The sequence below is a fragment of the Xenopus laevis genome, chromosome 3L, assembly GCF_017654675.1.
Source record: "Xenopus laevis strain J_2021 chromosome 3L, Xenopus_laevis_v10.1, whole genome shotgun sequence".
NCBI lineage: Eukaryota > Metazoa > Chordata > Amphibia > Anura > Pipidae > Xenopus > Xenopus laevis.
Genome location: NC_054375.1, coordinates 68,288,043 through 68,305,326, shown reverse-complemented (window position 1 = coordinate 68,305,326; position 17,284 = coordinate 68,288,043). Strand labels below are relative to the sequence as shown.

The following is a 17,284-nucleotide window of genomic DNA, read 5'->3' as shown; positions in this document are numbered from 1 at the left end:
CTATACCCCCAAAATGAACACTTAAGCAACAGATAGTTTATATCATATTAAGTGGCATATTAAAGAATCTTACCAGAATGGAATATATATTTAAGTAAATCTTACCCTTTTACATCTCTTGCCTTGAACCCCCATTTTGTGATGGTCTGTGTGCTGTCTCAGAGATCACCTGACCAGAAATACTACAACTCTAACTGTAACAGGAAGAAGTGTTGAAGGAAAAGGCGGAACTCCATCTGTTAATTGGCTCATGTGACCTAACATGTATGGTTTGTTTGTGTGCACCGTGTATCATATGATCCCAGGGGGGCGGCCCTTATTTTTTTTTTTAAAATGGCAATTTTCTATTTATGATTACCCAATGGCGCATACTACTAGAAAAGTATATTATTATGAAAATGGTTTATTTACATGAAGCAGGGTTTTACATCTGTTTTATGCAATATCTTTTTAGAGAGACCTACATTTTTGGGGGGTATAGTTTTCCTTTAAGTCACTTAGTAGATGTGTCAGGAGAAGGTGCTATTAAAGTTTATGTATAGAAAGCTATCGGCTTAAAACCAAACCGCCATATGTAATAAAAGTCACGTTTGCCCAGGAGCAGTAACCCATAGCAACCAATAAGATGTTTGCTTTTAAACAGGTGACCAGTAAATGCTATCTGCTGATTGGTTGCTATAGATTACTGCTCCTGGGCAAACCTAGTGCCTTGTATTACATAAGCCCTTTTTCTTCCACAGCACAAGTCCATGGCCATTGTCATTTTACACGCCTTTTTTTTTGGGTAGGTACAGGCCAATATGTTGAGATTGTGAAAGAATGGGGCCCATTCATCAACACAGGGCAAATTTGCCCGTGGGCAGTAACCCATAGCAACCGATAAGTGATTGCCTTTTTTCAGATGCAAGTTGAACAATGACTGCAACAATTTGATTGGTTGCCCCAAAGTGTAAGACAGAAGAAAGGCTCATAATTCTGCCCCATAGTGACCTGTGCTGGAAGGTATTTTGGATGGGCGTGAAAACAAATATTGAACAAATTATTTTGACAAAACTGCTAAATTAAGTGATTAGGAGGTTTTTTTTATATGGTTTCCTGGATATCACTAAAACACTTGACTTGGCATGGGCAGTATATGTTACCCCTGCTGAACACACACACTCCACATCACAAGTACAGATCCCTAACTAGCCCACACCTTGTAGTGATCACAGCTTGCTATCTGCTTAAAGACTGGGGGCGACCATCTAAACTGCAAAAGTGCTTATGTCTTTTTGCACATGGAAAATACATAAAAACAAATGCATAAATAATAGAAACTCTGCAAAGAAAGAAAGAAAGGAAGAAAATCCACATTTACAGTTAATTCTTCTGCCTTGTATCCAGAGAATGGATCCTCCAGTAGAAAATATTTAACTATATACAAAACCAGCAAGTCAGGTGAAGGAGAACTTGCAAATCATGTATGGGAAGAAATGTACTATAAAAAATGTATTTCAAATACTGAACATCAACTATTTACAGTGTCACTGCTTGTCCTACTAAGGCAAGGGTTGGGAACAGCACTAGCTTGCTTTATTACCTGTAATGTGACGATCAGACAAATCTACATATTCCAAGCAGCAAACATGCAGTGAGCTTGCAGGGGGGACAGTGCATGATGAGAAGTTGGACTGGCCATTACAAAAGCTACATTGGGGGGGGGGGGGGTTGGGTTTAATGGAATGAGCAGCATTTAACATAACCACATCAGAAAACAACTAAATAACATTGTCTACACAGAGATTAACATAGTGTACACTAGTCTCCAATCTGCAGATATTTACACACTTCCCAGCTGAGGAGGTTACACCATTACTAACAACCCAGAGAGCAGATGCAAAACCAAAACACACAGTGAGGAGGGCTTGCTCACTTTAAATTGTAGCATTCCACTGTTTCAATGGGCCGGATTATAAAAGGGTAAACTAAAAACAGCAAATGTATATTTTATATAGCTCTAGTTACACACCAAAGCTTCATAAATATCTCTCTCCAGGGATGCAGGGACCACAAATCAGTTGAAAGAAAGCTGCAAAATGGTAAAGGGCACATTCAATTGTTTGTTATTGGAAAATGTGCCATATTTTACTGTATTAGAGCAATGCAGGCAGCACACCGATCACTCGAACAATCAACCATTGCAACCTTTACGGGGCCATAAATTGAACTCTTCATAGCAGGCAACGTTTCCCATAAACATCATTATCATAAAAAACATCAATGTATTCCATTATACTAAGCCCAGGTCTGATTTTATATAATGAAAGCCCTCTCCTTGTTTAAATACATCAACATGTAGCGATTCCATCTGTGCTCTCAATAGTCCATTTAGCACAATGAGGAATGAGTATTCTTTATCCAAGAAAAAGCAGTGAGCTAAAGAGCTGGCAGCGTCTCAGTAACATGTGAATAATATTCTCCTCATTAAATCATCCCTACTCTCAATCAACTGCCAATGCAAGTATAATTGTGTAGGAGGGGATAAAAGCTGCACCCGTAAACCAGTGTAACTGAATGTCACATGACTAACACAGCAGTTAAAGGGAAAATATACCCCCCTTTCTTTGACATGGGCTCATGTTAAAGTGTATACATAGAGTCCAACCTGCCAGAAATAAATGCATATATATGTCTTGTTTGCTACACAAACACACCTAATTCTACGGTTTGAATTAAACCCATCTTAGGTAAGCAATTCTCTTCTGTCCCTGACTTGAAAGGATCACCCCCCAGAGGCTGTAGGTCATGGCTCTCCCTCACCTTGTTCCAAATAAAAGTGATGCACTCTGGGAATGAATGTTCTTTCTGCTTTTCTGATCACAGCTTCCCCCCTGCATCTTCAAAGATCCCACCTCAATCTGCAGCTTCAAAAACATTCTGCCTGCTTCCCCCGCCTCCTTCTGAGGATATCCATTCTGCCTGCTGATTGGATTGTTTGTCACATCCTGCTCATCCCTTTCAATGCCAGTAAAGAAAATTAGGCAAGAGGAGGCAGGATATAGTTGGAGAAGGTGATATCTGTTTGTGTAAAAAATAAACATATTTATGCATTTATTTCTCACAGGTTAGACACTCTGGATACACATTTTTTTTAACATGAGCCCAGCTAAATGGGCTTATGTCAAAAATGAGGGTATATTTTCCCTTTAAACTGGTGCATACTGCTATTTACCTGCACTCTACACTGGAACATTGCACATGCATTTTTTTTCCTGCAAATCATACAGTGGTCCCTGCTTGCCCCTACAAATGGCATCACTCCACAATGGGGCCTCGTTTACTTTCACCAGAGCTAAATAACACCAGTGCACTGAGCCAGAGCAACCAGTCAGATCTTAGCTTTTATTTTCTAACTTGCAGTAGTCTGATCCAAACAAATTGCTGCTTAGTTGTCATGATGAACTGAACTGGTACTATTTAGCACCTATGTTAGTAAATAAGCCCCATCTGTGTATAGCCAGCAGCTTGAATCAAAGGAATTGTTAAGGTCAAGACTGCACATAACAGCAACATTGTGGGTTTGTTGCCTTAATTACAGGTAAAATTGGTCCATTTAACATCCTTAAACTAGATCTCTGCTCATCTATTATTTCACATTTGATCATTTTTAAAAGCTTCTGCAAAAAAAAAAAAAAAAAAAAATCAGAAAGTGAGACATAGGTATGCCTGATTTTCACAGTTACAAAATCCTGAAAAGTGAATTGGCTAATTATTCTAAACAATCCAGCTCATGTTATTTTGGTTAAGAATTAAAAAAAAAAAAGACTTAATTCTTTGGTTCTAAATCTAAGTCAAGTTCCAGGGCGGAGTCCCAGAAGTGAAGTTTTCAGTCAAAAGTTTTTACAGTGTTCATTTCTTATGTTTTCCTCTAATCCCATTATTTCATAATTGTTTACACCGAGTCTTGCATAATACCTGTAAGGAACTGTCAGGGACTTAACAACAGGGAAAGGAGTGTAAAGCATTTCATTTCCACTGATGCAGGAAACAGGTGGGAATAACAGCTGATGTGATAAAATGTAGGAAACATACATTCAGTTGTTAATATTATCCTCATGCTCCCCCTCTTGCCAACATAACCTAAGGTCAATAAACACTGCAAGATTTCTCAGGCTAGTATCAAGATTCACATTTTCAAAGACACAAAACAGCACAACTGTGGAAGATCATATTACAGGAATAAAACTGCCACAGTAGTTCAGAACCAGCCTGGCCATATTGGGGATTAAAATAATTTACTGCAAAGCCTCACTGTACTGGGTTGCTTAAAAAAAATGGCAATGAAGGGATTTTCTTCAAGCAGAACAAGACTGAAGCATGTCAAGAGCAATATGCCATGCTTTGCTGTGAATGGTGTGAAATAATAAAAAAAAAAAAAAAAAAAGATTTACTGCTGTTCAAATTAATCCTGATACTAGGATCAGTTCAAATCCATTCTCTGTTTCTTCCTCTTTCTCTGTATGGGCACTTTGCCCCGTCCATATTAACGGTCGTTGATAAATGCTGACAGAGAGAAGGTACTGTGATATTCATCATTAGCCCTAGAAACAGCATGCTTTTTTAGTTCAAGGGGCGGTTTTATGCGAGAGACAAATAGCCATTTTCAGGCACCAATCAGACAGGAGCTTGCCAGAGTTGGGATGTAGTGTAGGCTACACCAGCTGATATCCTGAGCCCGACGTTTGATCGTATTCTATTGTGTACTGTCTTGTCCAGTCCACTGTTACAGGGCGGAAGAGGCCACAGCATCGGAATTCAAAGAAGTCTATAATGTTTCTGATACATCCATGGCTGCAAAACAACCGATTCAAAAAGTTATACATACTAGATATTAGAAAATGAGGAATCTAGCACATCGGGTGACTATTACATCAAAAAAAGTCAAATTTAACAGTCCGTCTTCTTCTGTACGTTCAATCCAATTGGCAAAAGCTTATACTGTATAAAATACCTTTCACACATGCAAGGCTTCTACCAGAAACACAATCAAACTTACTTGAAAGGGCTTTCAATGGATGTTGTTGTTACTTTAAAGTGCTTGTATCTTCTGGCATTCATCCGTTCATTTGTAGTTATTCCCAGGCAAGAAATCTGTGAAAACGGTTTCAAAAGTTAACAAAGAAGTTTCAGAAGCTTTCAGATAAAACCTGTGCACAAATAGTTCATCCAAGTTAATTAAAGGAGAGCCAACCCTAAAAATTAAAATAGCTAGAAATGCTGTATTTTATATATTGACTTTCAGCATCTCTATAGTAAGAATGATCCAGGCCTTTACAGTTCTGCACAGCAGCTCACAATACTGGATGTTGCTAAGAGTTTCTGTGACATGCAAATGTTCAGTGTGATCTGCTATGCCAAGCTTAGAGGTTGTCCCTAATTATAAAATGAGGTTTACCTGTCATATAAACTGATGCTTACAGGGCTTTTTATTAAATTCTAAAGCTAACTGTGCTGGTTTCTGAGATGCCATGTAATGATAAATCTCAATTAATTACTAATCAGCCTTGTATTGTGACCTTTATATTCTGTATATACAGTATATTGTGAGTCGGTCCCTAAGCTCAGCTAACTGAAAGCAGCACAGAGCATGTGCAGTGAATAAGCAGAAAAGAAGATGGGGAGATACTGGGGTAAATTCAGAGACACAGATCTTTACTGCTAAAGGGCTGCGGTTGCCTGGTACAGAAGTCCAATATAAAATGTACAACATTTCTGCCAAAGAAGTGCTGACATAGGGTCTTAGGCCACTAGCAATTTTTCTATAAACTGTACACACAAATGTTGTGGCCAGCATACACAAATTGTTGTGTGGACAAAGAATTTGTGTAAAAACATAAAAGTCTGTACTGCGAACAGTGTATTTAAAAGCATGCACAAAAGTTGAAAAAGTGGACACACAATTTTTTGCACACACAGCCAAGATTGAGAGTGATTATGGGTGACTAAAATCACTAAACAGAAAAAAAAAAAAAAAAATTAATCTACGAACCCATTGGTATGATACCCGCATTAACGTTTTCAGATGTTTGTAGTAATTTTACTTTCTGTTTGCCTTTTTCAATTCTAAAATGTACACTGCTATTCAGACTAAACTACTTACCTGGTACATCTGACACATAAGTAAGACAGCCACCCACATCAAATGAAAGACACTGTTTAGAAACATCCAAAACATCCAGGGTGAGCATGTGGCAATCTGTGTAATATATGTCCAAAATCCATCTTTAGTATAGGTGGTATCACAATGTATTCCCCAATCTGAAAAGATGATTAAAACTCCATTAAGGAAGCGCATCATGCAGTTTGATCTAGATTTCTAGATCAATGTAAAATTATAAAAGAACATAAGGGTGACATGAAATAAAGAGGGATCCTGGTAGCTCATCTTCCTTACAACTAAGGATAATTATTTTTCTGTGAAATAAGAACTATTTAGTGGCTGAACGGCAAGGCCCTGCTGGTCAGTAATTGTTACCTCTCATGGATCTCACCATGGCCTCTTTTCCCCATTTCTGTAATCCCAAAATCAATTGGAAGTGCTGCTGTACTATTTACAGTGGTTACTTGCTGCTACATTTATTATACTAAACCATTTCCAGTTCTGGGATATATAATTATTACACTGTAAGGGCTAATGTGCTGGGCCCCTTTTACCGCCTGTATCAGTAGTTGACTAGTGGAGTGTACATCCAATATCTCTATATCTAACATCTAACATACTGTACAGCACTGCGGACTATGCTGGTTCCCATAGATATGGGTTAATATAAATATAAACTGTCCAGTCAACATACTGTAAACTACACGTAAACTGCTTTAACCCTTTCTGTGCCCGTTTCTTTTGACATTGTGCTGCTGTGTGTTGCCAGTTACATAGTTACATAGTTAAATTGGGTTGAAAAAAGACAAAGTCCATCAAGTTCAACCCCTCCAAATGAAAACCCAGCATCCATACGTACACCCCTCCCTACTTTTAATTAAATTCTATCTACCCATACCAATACTAACTATAGAGCTTAGTATCACAATAGCCTTTGATATTATGTCTGTCCAAAAAATCATCCAAGTCATTCTTAAAGGCATTAACTGAATCAGCCATCACAACATCACCCGGCAGCTCATTCCACAACCTCACTGTCCTGACTGTGAAAAACCCCCTACGTTGCTTCAAATGAAAGTTCTTTTCTTCTAGTCTAAAGGGCCACCCCTTGTGGCCCTTTAGACTAGAAGATCCACTTTATGGGTAAAAAGGTCCCCTGCTATTTGTCTATAATGTCCTCTAATGTACTTGTAAAGTGTAATCATGTCCCCTCGCAAGCGCCTTTTTTCCAGAGAAAACAACCCCAACCTTGACAGTCTACCCTCATAATTTAAGTCTTCCGTCCCTCTAACCAATTTAGTTGCACGTCTCTGCACTCTCTCCAGCTCATTTATATCCCTCTTAAGGACTGGAGTCCAAAACTGCACTGCATACTCCAGATGAGTAAACACCTGGATTGGCACAGATCAAATTGGAGCGAGGAAATAAAGAATTTATGGCGTTGTTCGACAGATGCATACATAGGTTTAAAAAGAAGTTGTAGCATTTCAGCAGGAATAGATATACTTACAAGAGATACATCCATATATCATCCAGCATATCATGCAGAGAAGGAAAAACAGATATCCCATGAAATAACGATGGTTTCCAGAACCTAAATAAAATGTAAAAAGAAGTTTACAGAACAGAAGGTTAAACCAATGGCAAAAACACACCACACCAAACAGACACCACAGGCATAGCATATACCTATACACGCAAGGGGCAAATTTCAGAGTAAAAACACAAAACGATTTATTTCTAATAGGGGTGCACCAAATCCAGGATTTGGTTCGGCATTCTGCCTTTTTCAGCTGGATTCGGCCGAATCCTTCTGCGTGGCCCGGAACCAAATCCTAATTTGCATATGCAAATTCGGATTTGGTTCGGTATTCGGTCAAATCTTTTGCAGACGATTTGCGGGTTTGGCCTGAATCTAAAATAGTGGATTAAGTGCATCTCTAATTTCTTATGAAAATCTTTATGTATTCGATTTTACAATTTCCTAATTACATAGGAAATCTGTTGTTTGAAGACAACCTCCCTTAATTGTGCTATGACTTGAACTTACCCTGCTATTATTAATATAGTTCAATAATATTTCCTAACAACATTTTACCAATGTATACGTGGAAACTGATAACTCTTCTTAAACAAATATAATTCATAATTAAAAGTATACATGAAACCTCTTCATTTTTTTTTATCAGTGTGTATGGGGGTATTATCATCCTGGAATATGAGAATACAAAAAATGTGTTAAAAGGGGTTTACACAATAGGGTGCACCTGGTTCTGTAAAAGGGCCTTATAATGATTGTATGTTATCCAGCCATAAAGAGCAATCACAGGACCTAGGCTCCAACAAGGCCGCTACTTATAGCACTATTGCCATGGAAATTCAAGTTATATCAGATGCTGCGGGTGAAATCTTCCTATACAAATTGAGCAGTTAGCAACAGATATGGGAGTAAAGCAATAAAAGAAATCATAGCTGACACCAGGTTAAGTCACTTGTGGGTTGAAGACATCATTTGGCTTTTTCCAAAATCGAAACAAACCAGGTAAAGTGAAAAACAGAGACAAACGAGTCATTAGATATTCAATTTTTTGGCTGGTCAGGGCTATAGGTTTTGTCTTTGCAACTAGCTACACATCTAGGCACCAGCCTTTGATACAAGAGGTTACCAGCTGCAGCCTCAGCACAGATTTGTGATGCTTCCAGTGGACAATTATTGCAGAGAGCAGGCCACTAACAATATTAGATGCTAAACTGCAATTATCTATAGGAAGCTATATGTTTTAATGAGTCTACTACAAGTCAGAAAACGATATAAAAGCTCTGATTGATTTCTAGCAGTAGATATAAAGTGTAAATTGGGCAAACTAATAAATGGTGTCAGGGGTGATCCTGGCCCCTCTGCCGCCTGAGGCAGCAGCAGTTGCTGCTGCCCCCCCTACCCCAGAAATTCGCTCTTAAAGTACCAGGAGCAGCATTTTTGCTGCCCCTGGTACCTAGTGGGGCGCTGCTGCCTGAGGCGACAGCCTGAACTCGCCTCATTGGCGAAGCACCCCTGAATGGTGTGCAACGTTCAATTATGTAGTCACTTAAGAGAATGTGTCTGTGATATCTCAAGAAAACAAGTGGATGGCCAATGTTTCATCTGTACTTCTGACTGATCTAATGCGACTCAGTAGTGGGGTTGTGTTATAGTTTAGACTTAACATACTTTTCCTCAAGGTGTTTGTTATTTTGTTCACCAGCAGAAATGCATCCAGTTAGTAGTGATTTAGTTCACAGGTTTATAAGTGTGTGTTGGCAAAATATTTTGGGGCAAAAGGCAAGGAGCACTAAAACTGGCAGATATAAGAAAGCCTTGGTTTAGCTGGGAATCTTTCTTTCTGGCAGACCCAATCTGAATCAAACTGCACCAGGGGACGCAACAGCACTTTCTGATCTCACAAAAAGACACAAATGAAGTATAACGAAAAAAAAATAATAATCATGCAAAGCTGCAAAAAGTTGGTGGAAAAGCAGTAGGACTGTTATTATTTTAATGTACTCGATCTTTAAAGGGTAGCTGGGCTTCAGTAACAGTATTTCCACTTCTAGTGTGTGGAATGCACTGAGGTCTGACTAATACGAAGGCATTCAAGGCTACATAACTTTCCTAATTGATGTAAACGGAGCGCAGAAAAGCAATAACGAAGATTAATCACTAAAACATTACTTTGTTTTCCATATAACATGAAGCAAAGGCATAGCAACATGTGGCCACCAGCTGTTTCAAGTACAACTACTACTGAATGCAAAGGGTTTGCTTATAATAGCAGCAATTCACAAGAAGATCTGACATAATATACCCATCTTACAAATCAAATCAAATAAACACAATGTGAAATTCTAGCATAGGGACAATTGGTTTACCATAAGTTTGCTTGGCATTCTGGATTGGTACACTTGTATAAATACCAATAAAATCACTCCAAGAATAGTCTATCACTAAGGAATGCTATGGGAAGTGGAATAGCTAGTAGATATCCCCTAACTGTACCTGCCATAAATTATACAGAAGTACGGTAAATTTGTTAAATAATGGAATAAGGAAATAATGCTAAGCTTGTATCACAAGTTAACTAGGGTGGTCATAATTCCCATGTTTACCGGCAAATGCTTCCAAATTATTTTGGAAATGGGTAATAATAAAATAAGGAAATGGCAACGTGCTGCCTATAGATGTGATATCAGCGCACACATTTTTAACATATTCCTGTCAAAGTGTTTGCCACAGGTAAGACATGTATGGTATAAATGCAGAAATGTCCTGTGGTCTAGCTTTTGGGACAGATCTTCATGTGCCATATGTATTCAAGTAGGGAATCACTAAGGCTATATTAAGAACATGACCCCAAAAAAGTCTAGCAAATTGTAGCAAGTTAAGATCCCAGAGGTGGTGGTATGAGTGAATTTAGTGTACAGAGAGAATAGGTGCATTACGCTAATGATGCAGGGTAACTGTATAAGTAAGTTGATAATGCCTGTTATACTTCCAATAAAAGTTGGCATGAATAGGTGCCACCGATTTTCACCTAAAATTGTCTTTCTATATGCGATTCTAATAGAGACCTGTAAAATGCAGCTGCCGTATTATCTTTGTGTGACATCGCTTTCTGCCTAAGTCTCTCCCTGCTCATTCATAGCTCTGGGCTCAGATTACAGCAGGGAGGGGAGGAGGGAGGGCGGGGAAAGGGAAAGAGGAGCAAACTGAGCATGCTCAAGCCCTAGCCCTGGAGGTTTATGCTGATACAGAAGCCCATGTGCACACAATAGAAGGAAATACATGCTATGTTTCTTTTGACAGAGGACTTTGAGCAGCATTACTTTGAGGGTTTACCAGCGTATTTATATAGACTTTCTGATAAAGCTTACGTAATTTTAGCATTTCCTTCTTCTTTAAGGCCGTACATTATCATTGTAACTTTGTTCACTTGCCAAATAGAGGATGTTGTGACCTTCACTAAAATAACGGTGTTTTGCAGGTTAAAGACTGCACTTTACAGAAGTGCTTTATTGAGCTGCTTGGATTCGTACACACTCACAGGAACTGAATACAAATAAGCCAAGTACTACTCTACTACTGAACTGTATTCATAGCAATATCCTAAGCCCCAAGAAACAGTTTCCTAATATATACAAAGGAACTCTGAGAATTTAACCCTCTGTCAACCCAAACCCCACTCCCTGCACAGATTATTGTGTCCCTATGTGTGTACCTGCTAAAAAGCAAGTGCATTTGAAACTAGGTACTGGATCAGCTGCAAATACACATAAGCAACTGCAGGCTCTGTGTCAGCAAACTGACAAAATTCCAGCATCTTGAATAAAACTACACTGATTGCACCTTGCAGTGTCATGTGAGTGTCGTTTGGAAATAGTGATCAATAGATGTGTGTGGGGTTTGGGAAAGAGCTGAATTCTCCTTTAAACTATTGCTACTATAAAAGGGATTCTGTCATGATTTTTATGGTGAAGTTTTTATTGCTAAATGACACTCTACCATGTAAAATTTCATTCCTGAACCAGCAAGTGTATTTTTTTTTAATTTATAATATTGGTGTGTAGGCAGCCATCTCAAGTCATTTTGCCTGTTAATGTGCTTTTTGAAAGAGCCAGCACTTGGCAGGCTGTTGTTTCTCCAACTGAGAATGTGTCTCAGTGGGACCTGGATTTAATAATGAGTGTTGTTCTTAGATCTACCAGGCAGCTATAATCTTGTGTTAGGGAGTGGTTATCTGGTTACCTTTCCATTTTTCTGTTAGGCTGCTGGAGGGGGGGATGGAAGGGGTGATATCACTCCAACTTGTAGTACAGCAGAAAAGAGTGACTGAAGTTTATCAGAGCACAAGTCACATGACTGGGGCAGCTGGCAATATGTATAACCACATGTGAGATTTCAAAATTAAATATAAAAAAATAAAAATCTGCTTGCTCTTTTGAGAAACGGATATCAGTGCAGAATTCTGCTGGAGCAGCACTATTAACTGATGTGTTTTGAAAAAAAAAAAAAACATGTTTTCCCATGACAGTATCCCTTTAAACTGAAAAGATACCTTGTCTAATTCGGGATATATGCAACGTTCTTCCTTAGTCAGTAAATTACAGCAGGGTAATAATACGTAGCGGTAGCTACCACACTGCTACCTTTGGACAAATTTGTCTCAATGGGTTTCAAAAGAATTGTTTCACTGGGAAGGTTATAGGTAATTGCTTCTTATAGTGTCTATGTAATTGTTCAGCTAAGGCAAACATTTACCTGAAGCAGACATTCAAAGGTTACATGGTGGCTGAATGATTAGCACTACACTGAATTCCAGTTTGATCTCTGTACCATCTGCAAAATGCTTACTGTATGTTCTCCATTTTTGTGGGTTTGCTCTAGCTTCACCCCACACATAAAGCAAGTTCATAAGCACCAAATGTGACCCTGAACTTGGATTGTAAGCTGCATTATAGCAGCGACTGATGTGAATGACTCTACAATGGTTTGTGTTCTCCATGCAATTGGTTATTTTAGATATATGGGGATGTGGTTAAACAGAAAAAAATATTTTCCCAACACAATTTGGATTGAATGAATAAGTTGAAAAACAGTTTTATCCAATATTTCAACACCACAAATTGCATTTCACCACATGACTTTTTAACACGAAAAGTATATAAAACTATAATACATACCAACACAGTTGCCAACCCAAGGACAATGGTGGTCAAACTTTGCTATGCACCGATTGCATATTCCACAGTGTTTGGATCTCACTGGCTTTCTAATCTGCAAACCAATTTTACAAGACAATTATATATTATTCAGCTACATGAAACAACAGAAACAACAGTCAGTTGCACATTCAAAGCAATGTGCAACCTATTTATTAACATTTAATTTCTCCATAGTTAAAACAGAATATTTAATCTGGAATGTCAAAATAAAGTGAAATGTATTGGCAACCCTTGCCATATTTAGTTAATTTTTCCAAGTGAAATGTAGTGTACTGCAGGAATGTGTGTGTCAAAAAACAACATATTTACAAATGTTAATGTACAATTACATTTTATTTCACAAACTTTAAAACACAGGAACAGAGAAAATATAATGGTGGCATGTGTTAGGACACCCTTTGCCACAGATCAAAGCTTGTAAGACCTTCTATATTCATGCCAATTCTTTAAAGGACCAGTAACATAAAAAAAAATTAAAAAAAAATTTGTTAATACACATCAAAACAAAAACACCAACACAAATTATACTTTAAAATCACAAGGCTTTTATTAAGAAATAACTTACAGAAACTGCACTTCCTGTCCTGTACAGAAACAGCGAAAAGGCGACCATCCATCCTGCTGGGCTCGATTTCTCCTCCTGGCTACTCTGCTGACAGCGTGTGAAGGAGCAACTATTCACTGACAGGCATCACCTCTCCTCGGCTCTCCTCTCCTTTACTGTGCATGGCTTCCCTCCTCCTCACTGCCCCCCCCAGCCAGATCCCCTGAACAGAATGATGAATGATCGGCCCAGTTGTCACTTCACAGCCGCATAGTACCTTTATTGCTGCGTATTAACGGTACGCAGGGGGAAGAGGAGACTGGGTTAACACATTGCCAAAGGGATTACAGAGAAAGCTGCTCAGTCCATTGCCCTCACATTTTTATCCTGACCCCTTGTGCCTCTGGCTTGTGGTGAGCTGAAGTTTAGGAAATACATCGCTACTTCCCTCCCGTCTGTAAACATGCGGCTTCCCAGAAATGGTTATAAAATGTTCTGCTCTGCTCGCAGCTCTGCGGGGGTCTGGCCATAAGAATTGAGAAGGCGAGGGCCCGCTCTCTCAGGCTCCGTGCATTGCAGCAGGGACAGAAAGGGTGGTTGAAGCACAATTAGGAAAAGAAAGGGATGTAGTGCCTCAGGACTTTCCCCCTGCGCACCGTTAATACGCAGCAATAAAGGTACTGTGCGGCTGTGAAGTGACAATCGGGCCGATCATTCATCATTCTGTTCAGGGGATCTGGCTGGGGGGAGCAGCGAGGAGGAGGGAAGCCATGCACAGTGAAGGAGAGGAGAGCTGATGCCTGTCAGTGAATAGTTGCTCCTTCACACGATGTCAGCAGAGTAGCCAGGAGGAGAAATCGAGCCCAGCAGGATGGATGGTCGCCTTTTCTGCGTTTCTGTACAGGACAGGAAGTGCAGTTTCTGTAAGTTATTTCTTAATAAAAGCTTTGTGATTTTAAAGTATAATTTGTGTTGGTGTTTTTGTTTTGATGTGTACTAACGAATTTTTTTTTAAAAATGTTTTTATGTTACTGGTCCTTTAAAGGAACAGTAACATCAAAAGTGTTTTAAAGGAATAAAAATATAATGCAGTGTTGCCCTGCACTGGTAAAACTGCTGCGTTTGCTTCAGAAACACTACTATTGTTTATATAAATAAGCAGCTGTGTAGCAATGGGGACAGCCATAGAAAGGAGTAATGGCTCAGGTTACACAGTAGATAAGCTCTGTAGAACAGTATGGTGTTATCTGTTGTTCACTATTTAACCTGTGCCATATAGCCTTTTTTGCCTTTGCTACACAGCAGCTTATTTATATGACCTATCAGGTCCGGACTGAGAATTAAAATAGGCCCTGGCATTTCAGGTACACAGAGGCCCAATCAGCCCACATAGAGGCCCAAACAGCCCACTAAATACTGACTTTCTATGGGACCTTATAGCAGCCCCTCTGGCATTTGCCAGAACCCACAGATTGCCAGTCCGGAAGCAACACTTTAATGTTTTGGGTTTACTGTTCCTTTAAGCAATGATCTCACCCTAAGCACATTAAAACTGACTGGACATAGTGTGGGGTATTAAGTCAACTGGCCAACCACAGAAGACTAAACGGAAGAGTACAGCAAACTATAGAATACGGTTACTTACCAAACAGGTACTGCAAAAAATACTCAGATCTAGACTCCCTGTTTCAGCAAGTTCCACTATTGTCTGGTAACCATAAAGAGGAAAACATGAAAAATATAGAGTAAATTGCCTGAGCACCACATTGTTGGAACATAGACAAAAACAGAAAAACAGAAATATTGAAACCGTTTAGTTTCTAAAGAGTACAACAAAACATTTCACGAAAAAAGGTAACAATGGTACAGTTCTATGATAAAGTTACCTTCTTCTTTTGTTCTTCTGTAGCTTTAATAATTCCAGGGTCAGATTTCCATGATTTTCCAAAATTGTAAAAGAGAGCAACACTATTTGCTAGGAATGGCAGATGGATGAACAGAAAACTTAGATGTGTTGATGATTAAGGAACTTTTAATATTTCCATTATTGAAAGCCATACAGAAAATGTAAAAACACAACGGTTTGCTGGACTTTAGTTATATGCATATATAAGCAAATAAATATGAATTGCACAATATCATACAATGTACAATAATATCAATGAAGTTGTCTTTTTCTTTTTTTCTTCTGCTTAGGAAAACAATTAGAAACCTTTCTCAAATCTTTCGTAAGCAGAAGAACATCAGATCAGCCTCTTTCTTTCTACTAACAATTTCCTTGACTACTTGGTGGTCAGACTCAGGTGGCGCTGTTGGAAGAAAATTCATTCATATTAATATATATCCCTTAATATCTTGGAATAAAAAGAAAATAAATAATGAATGTAAATGACAAAAGTGCTTAGAATACCACTGTCAACAATTTTACATTTACTTATTTTAAAGGTTTACTCAAAAATACAGGTAAGCACCTGCTTTGAGGCCACTGGGAGTGACATCATCGTATAAAAAGGTTGGGAGAGACACATACGTGAAGGCAGGAACACTTTCTTTTCTTTAACTACAAAGAGAATCAACTACAGTTCAGACACTGCGGGGCACATTTATCAAAACACAAGCTCATTGCAAAACCTGCCCCCAAAAACACACCTTTCTATTAATTTCTTTGTGATTTTTAGAAGCATATTTATGAACTCTAAAAATCTTATAAAAATGAATTGAAAATTCTCTCTACATCCTCCTTATAAATATTACAAACTTGTGAAACATTCGATCTAAACTCAGATGCAAAAAGTAATTTATGTAAAACGAGTCCGAAAGCATACATTAAACGTATAATATGCTTAAAATAAGTTACTATAAAATGATAGTACAGGTACTGCTAAACAATTTGTTGTACACTAGAATTGTGTTTTTAACAGAGGCTACAAAAAAAAGCCTAAATACTGCAAATAAATAGATGTTTAAAAATATTGTAGCTGCAACAAAACTTGTATTAAACATAATCACTTTAGTCAGAGGTCTTTGGAGTTCCAGACAAAATGTTAAATTCTATGATATGCATATGCTGCAAGTCTAGACAGACATCCTGATCTAGTTAAAAAATTATCCAAGGCTTTCATAGTGCTATAGCTGCATTTTAGGATATCACAAACCATGTAATAAGAGGAAACTAATACCTCTCAACGGACCATCATAAACATCCAACTCTGTATTATTCCGTATTAGTCAGGAGACAAGACCAACCCTTGGAATTAAATACTTTTTAGCCCCTGAAATGAACTCTGTCTGTTTTACTTATTACTTTCAAACAATTCAACAACAAAAAGCCACAGACTCTGAAAATATATATCATGTTTCCTTCAATCTGTGCACATTTTAGGTACCATTAAGTGTACTGGAAACAAACCGGAATACTGCTAAAGAAGGGTAAGAGAGGAGCTCACTATTAAAAGGGATTTGAAACCCTTTAAAAGATACGTTACAGAGGATGTTATGAATTCAGGAAGATCGCATTCTGCTGGCGGAGAAAGATATTTGTCATTCCCACGATGAAGCGTGTGTGGGGCTACTTTTTGTTAGTTAAGCTCCTAACTAACAGTTATTGTGCTTGGAGCTTGGTTGTCCAGCTAAAGACATCATTTTGGCAATTTAGCGTTACTGGATACTTTTGGTTACACAACATGTACTATTTTATATGGTTAATGTATTAATACTACACACTAAATTACTTCTATCTTGCAAGTTACCATTGTATATAATGTCATACTTTACCATCCATTTAGGTTGTATTTTGAAAGAAGCACATTTTTCCCTGATTTTCTTGAAAACACTGCAGCAAA

The 17,284-nt window shown here is 38.3% G+C and overlaps 1 protein-coding gene across 1 annotated transcript in view; it reads right to left on the bottom strand.

Moving 5' to 3' along the window:
* Positions 1-767: 767 nt before the first annotated feature.
* zdhhc17.L (zinc finger DHHC-type containing 17 L homeolog) overlaps positions 768-17,284 on the bottom strand; it is a 38,419-nt gene continuing 21,902 nt past the window's right edge. The window contains exons 11-17 of the mRNA XM_018252481.2: positions 15,329-15,453; positions 15,088-15,150; positions 12,857-12,950; positions 7,653-7,736; positions 6,143-6,300; positions 5,039-5,133; positions 768-4,833 (exon numbers count right to left, since the gene is read on the bottom strand). Coding sequence (XP_018107970.1) covers positions 4,695-4,833; positions 5,039-5,133; positions 6,143-6,300; positions 7,653-7,736; positions 12,857-12,950; positions 15,088-15,150; positions 15,329-15,453 — 758 coding nt within the window. The 3' untranslated portion in view covers positions 768-4,694. The remainder of the gene's footprint in view (positions 4,834-5,038; positions 5,134-6,142; positions 6,301-7,652; positions 7,737-12,856; positions 12,951-15,087; positions 15,151-15,328; positions 15,454-17,284) is intronic.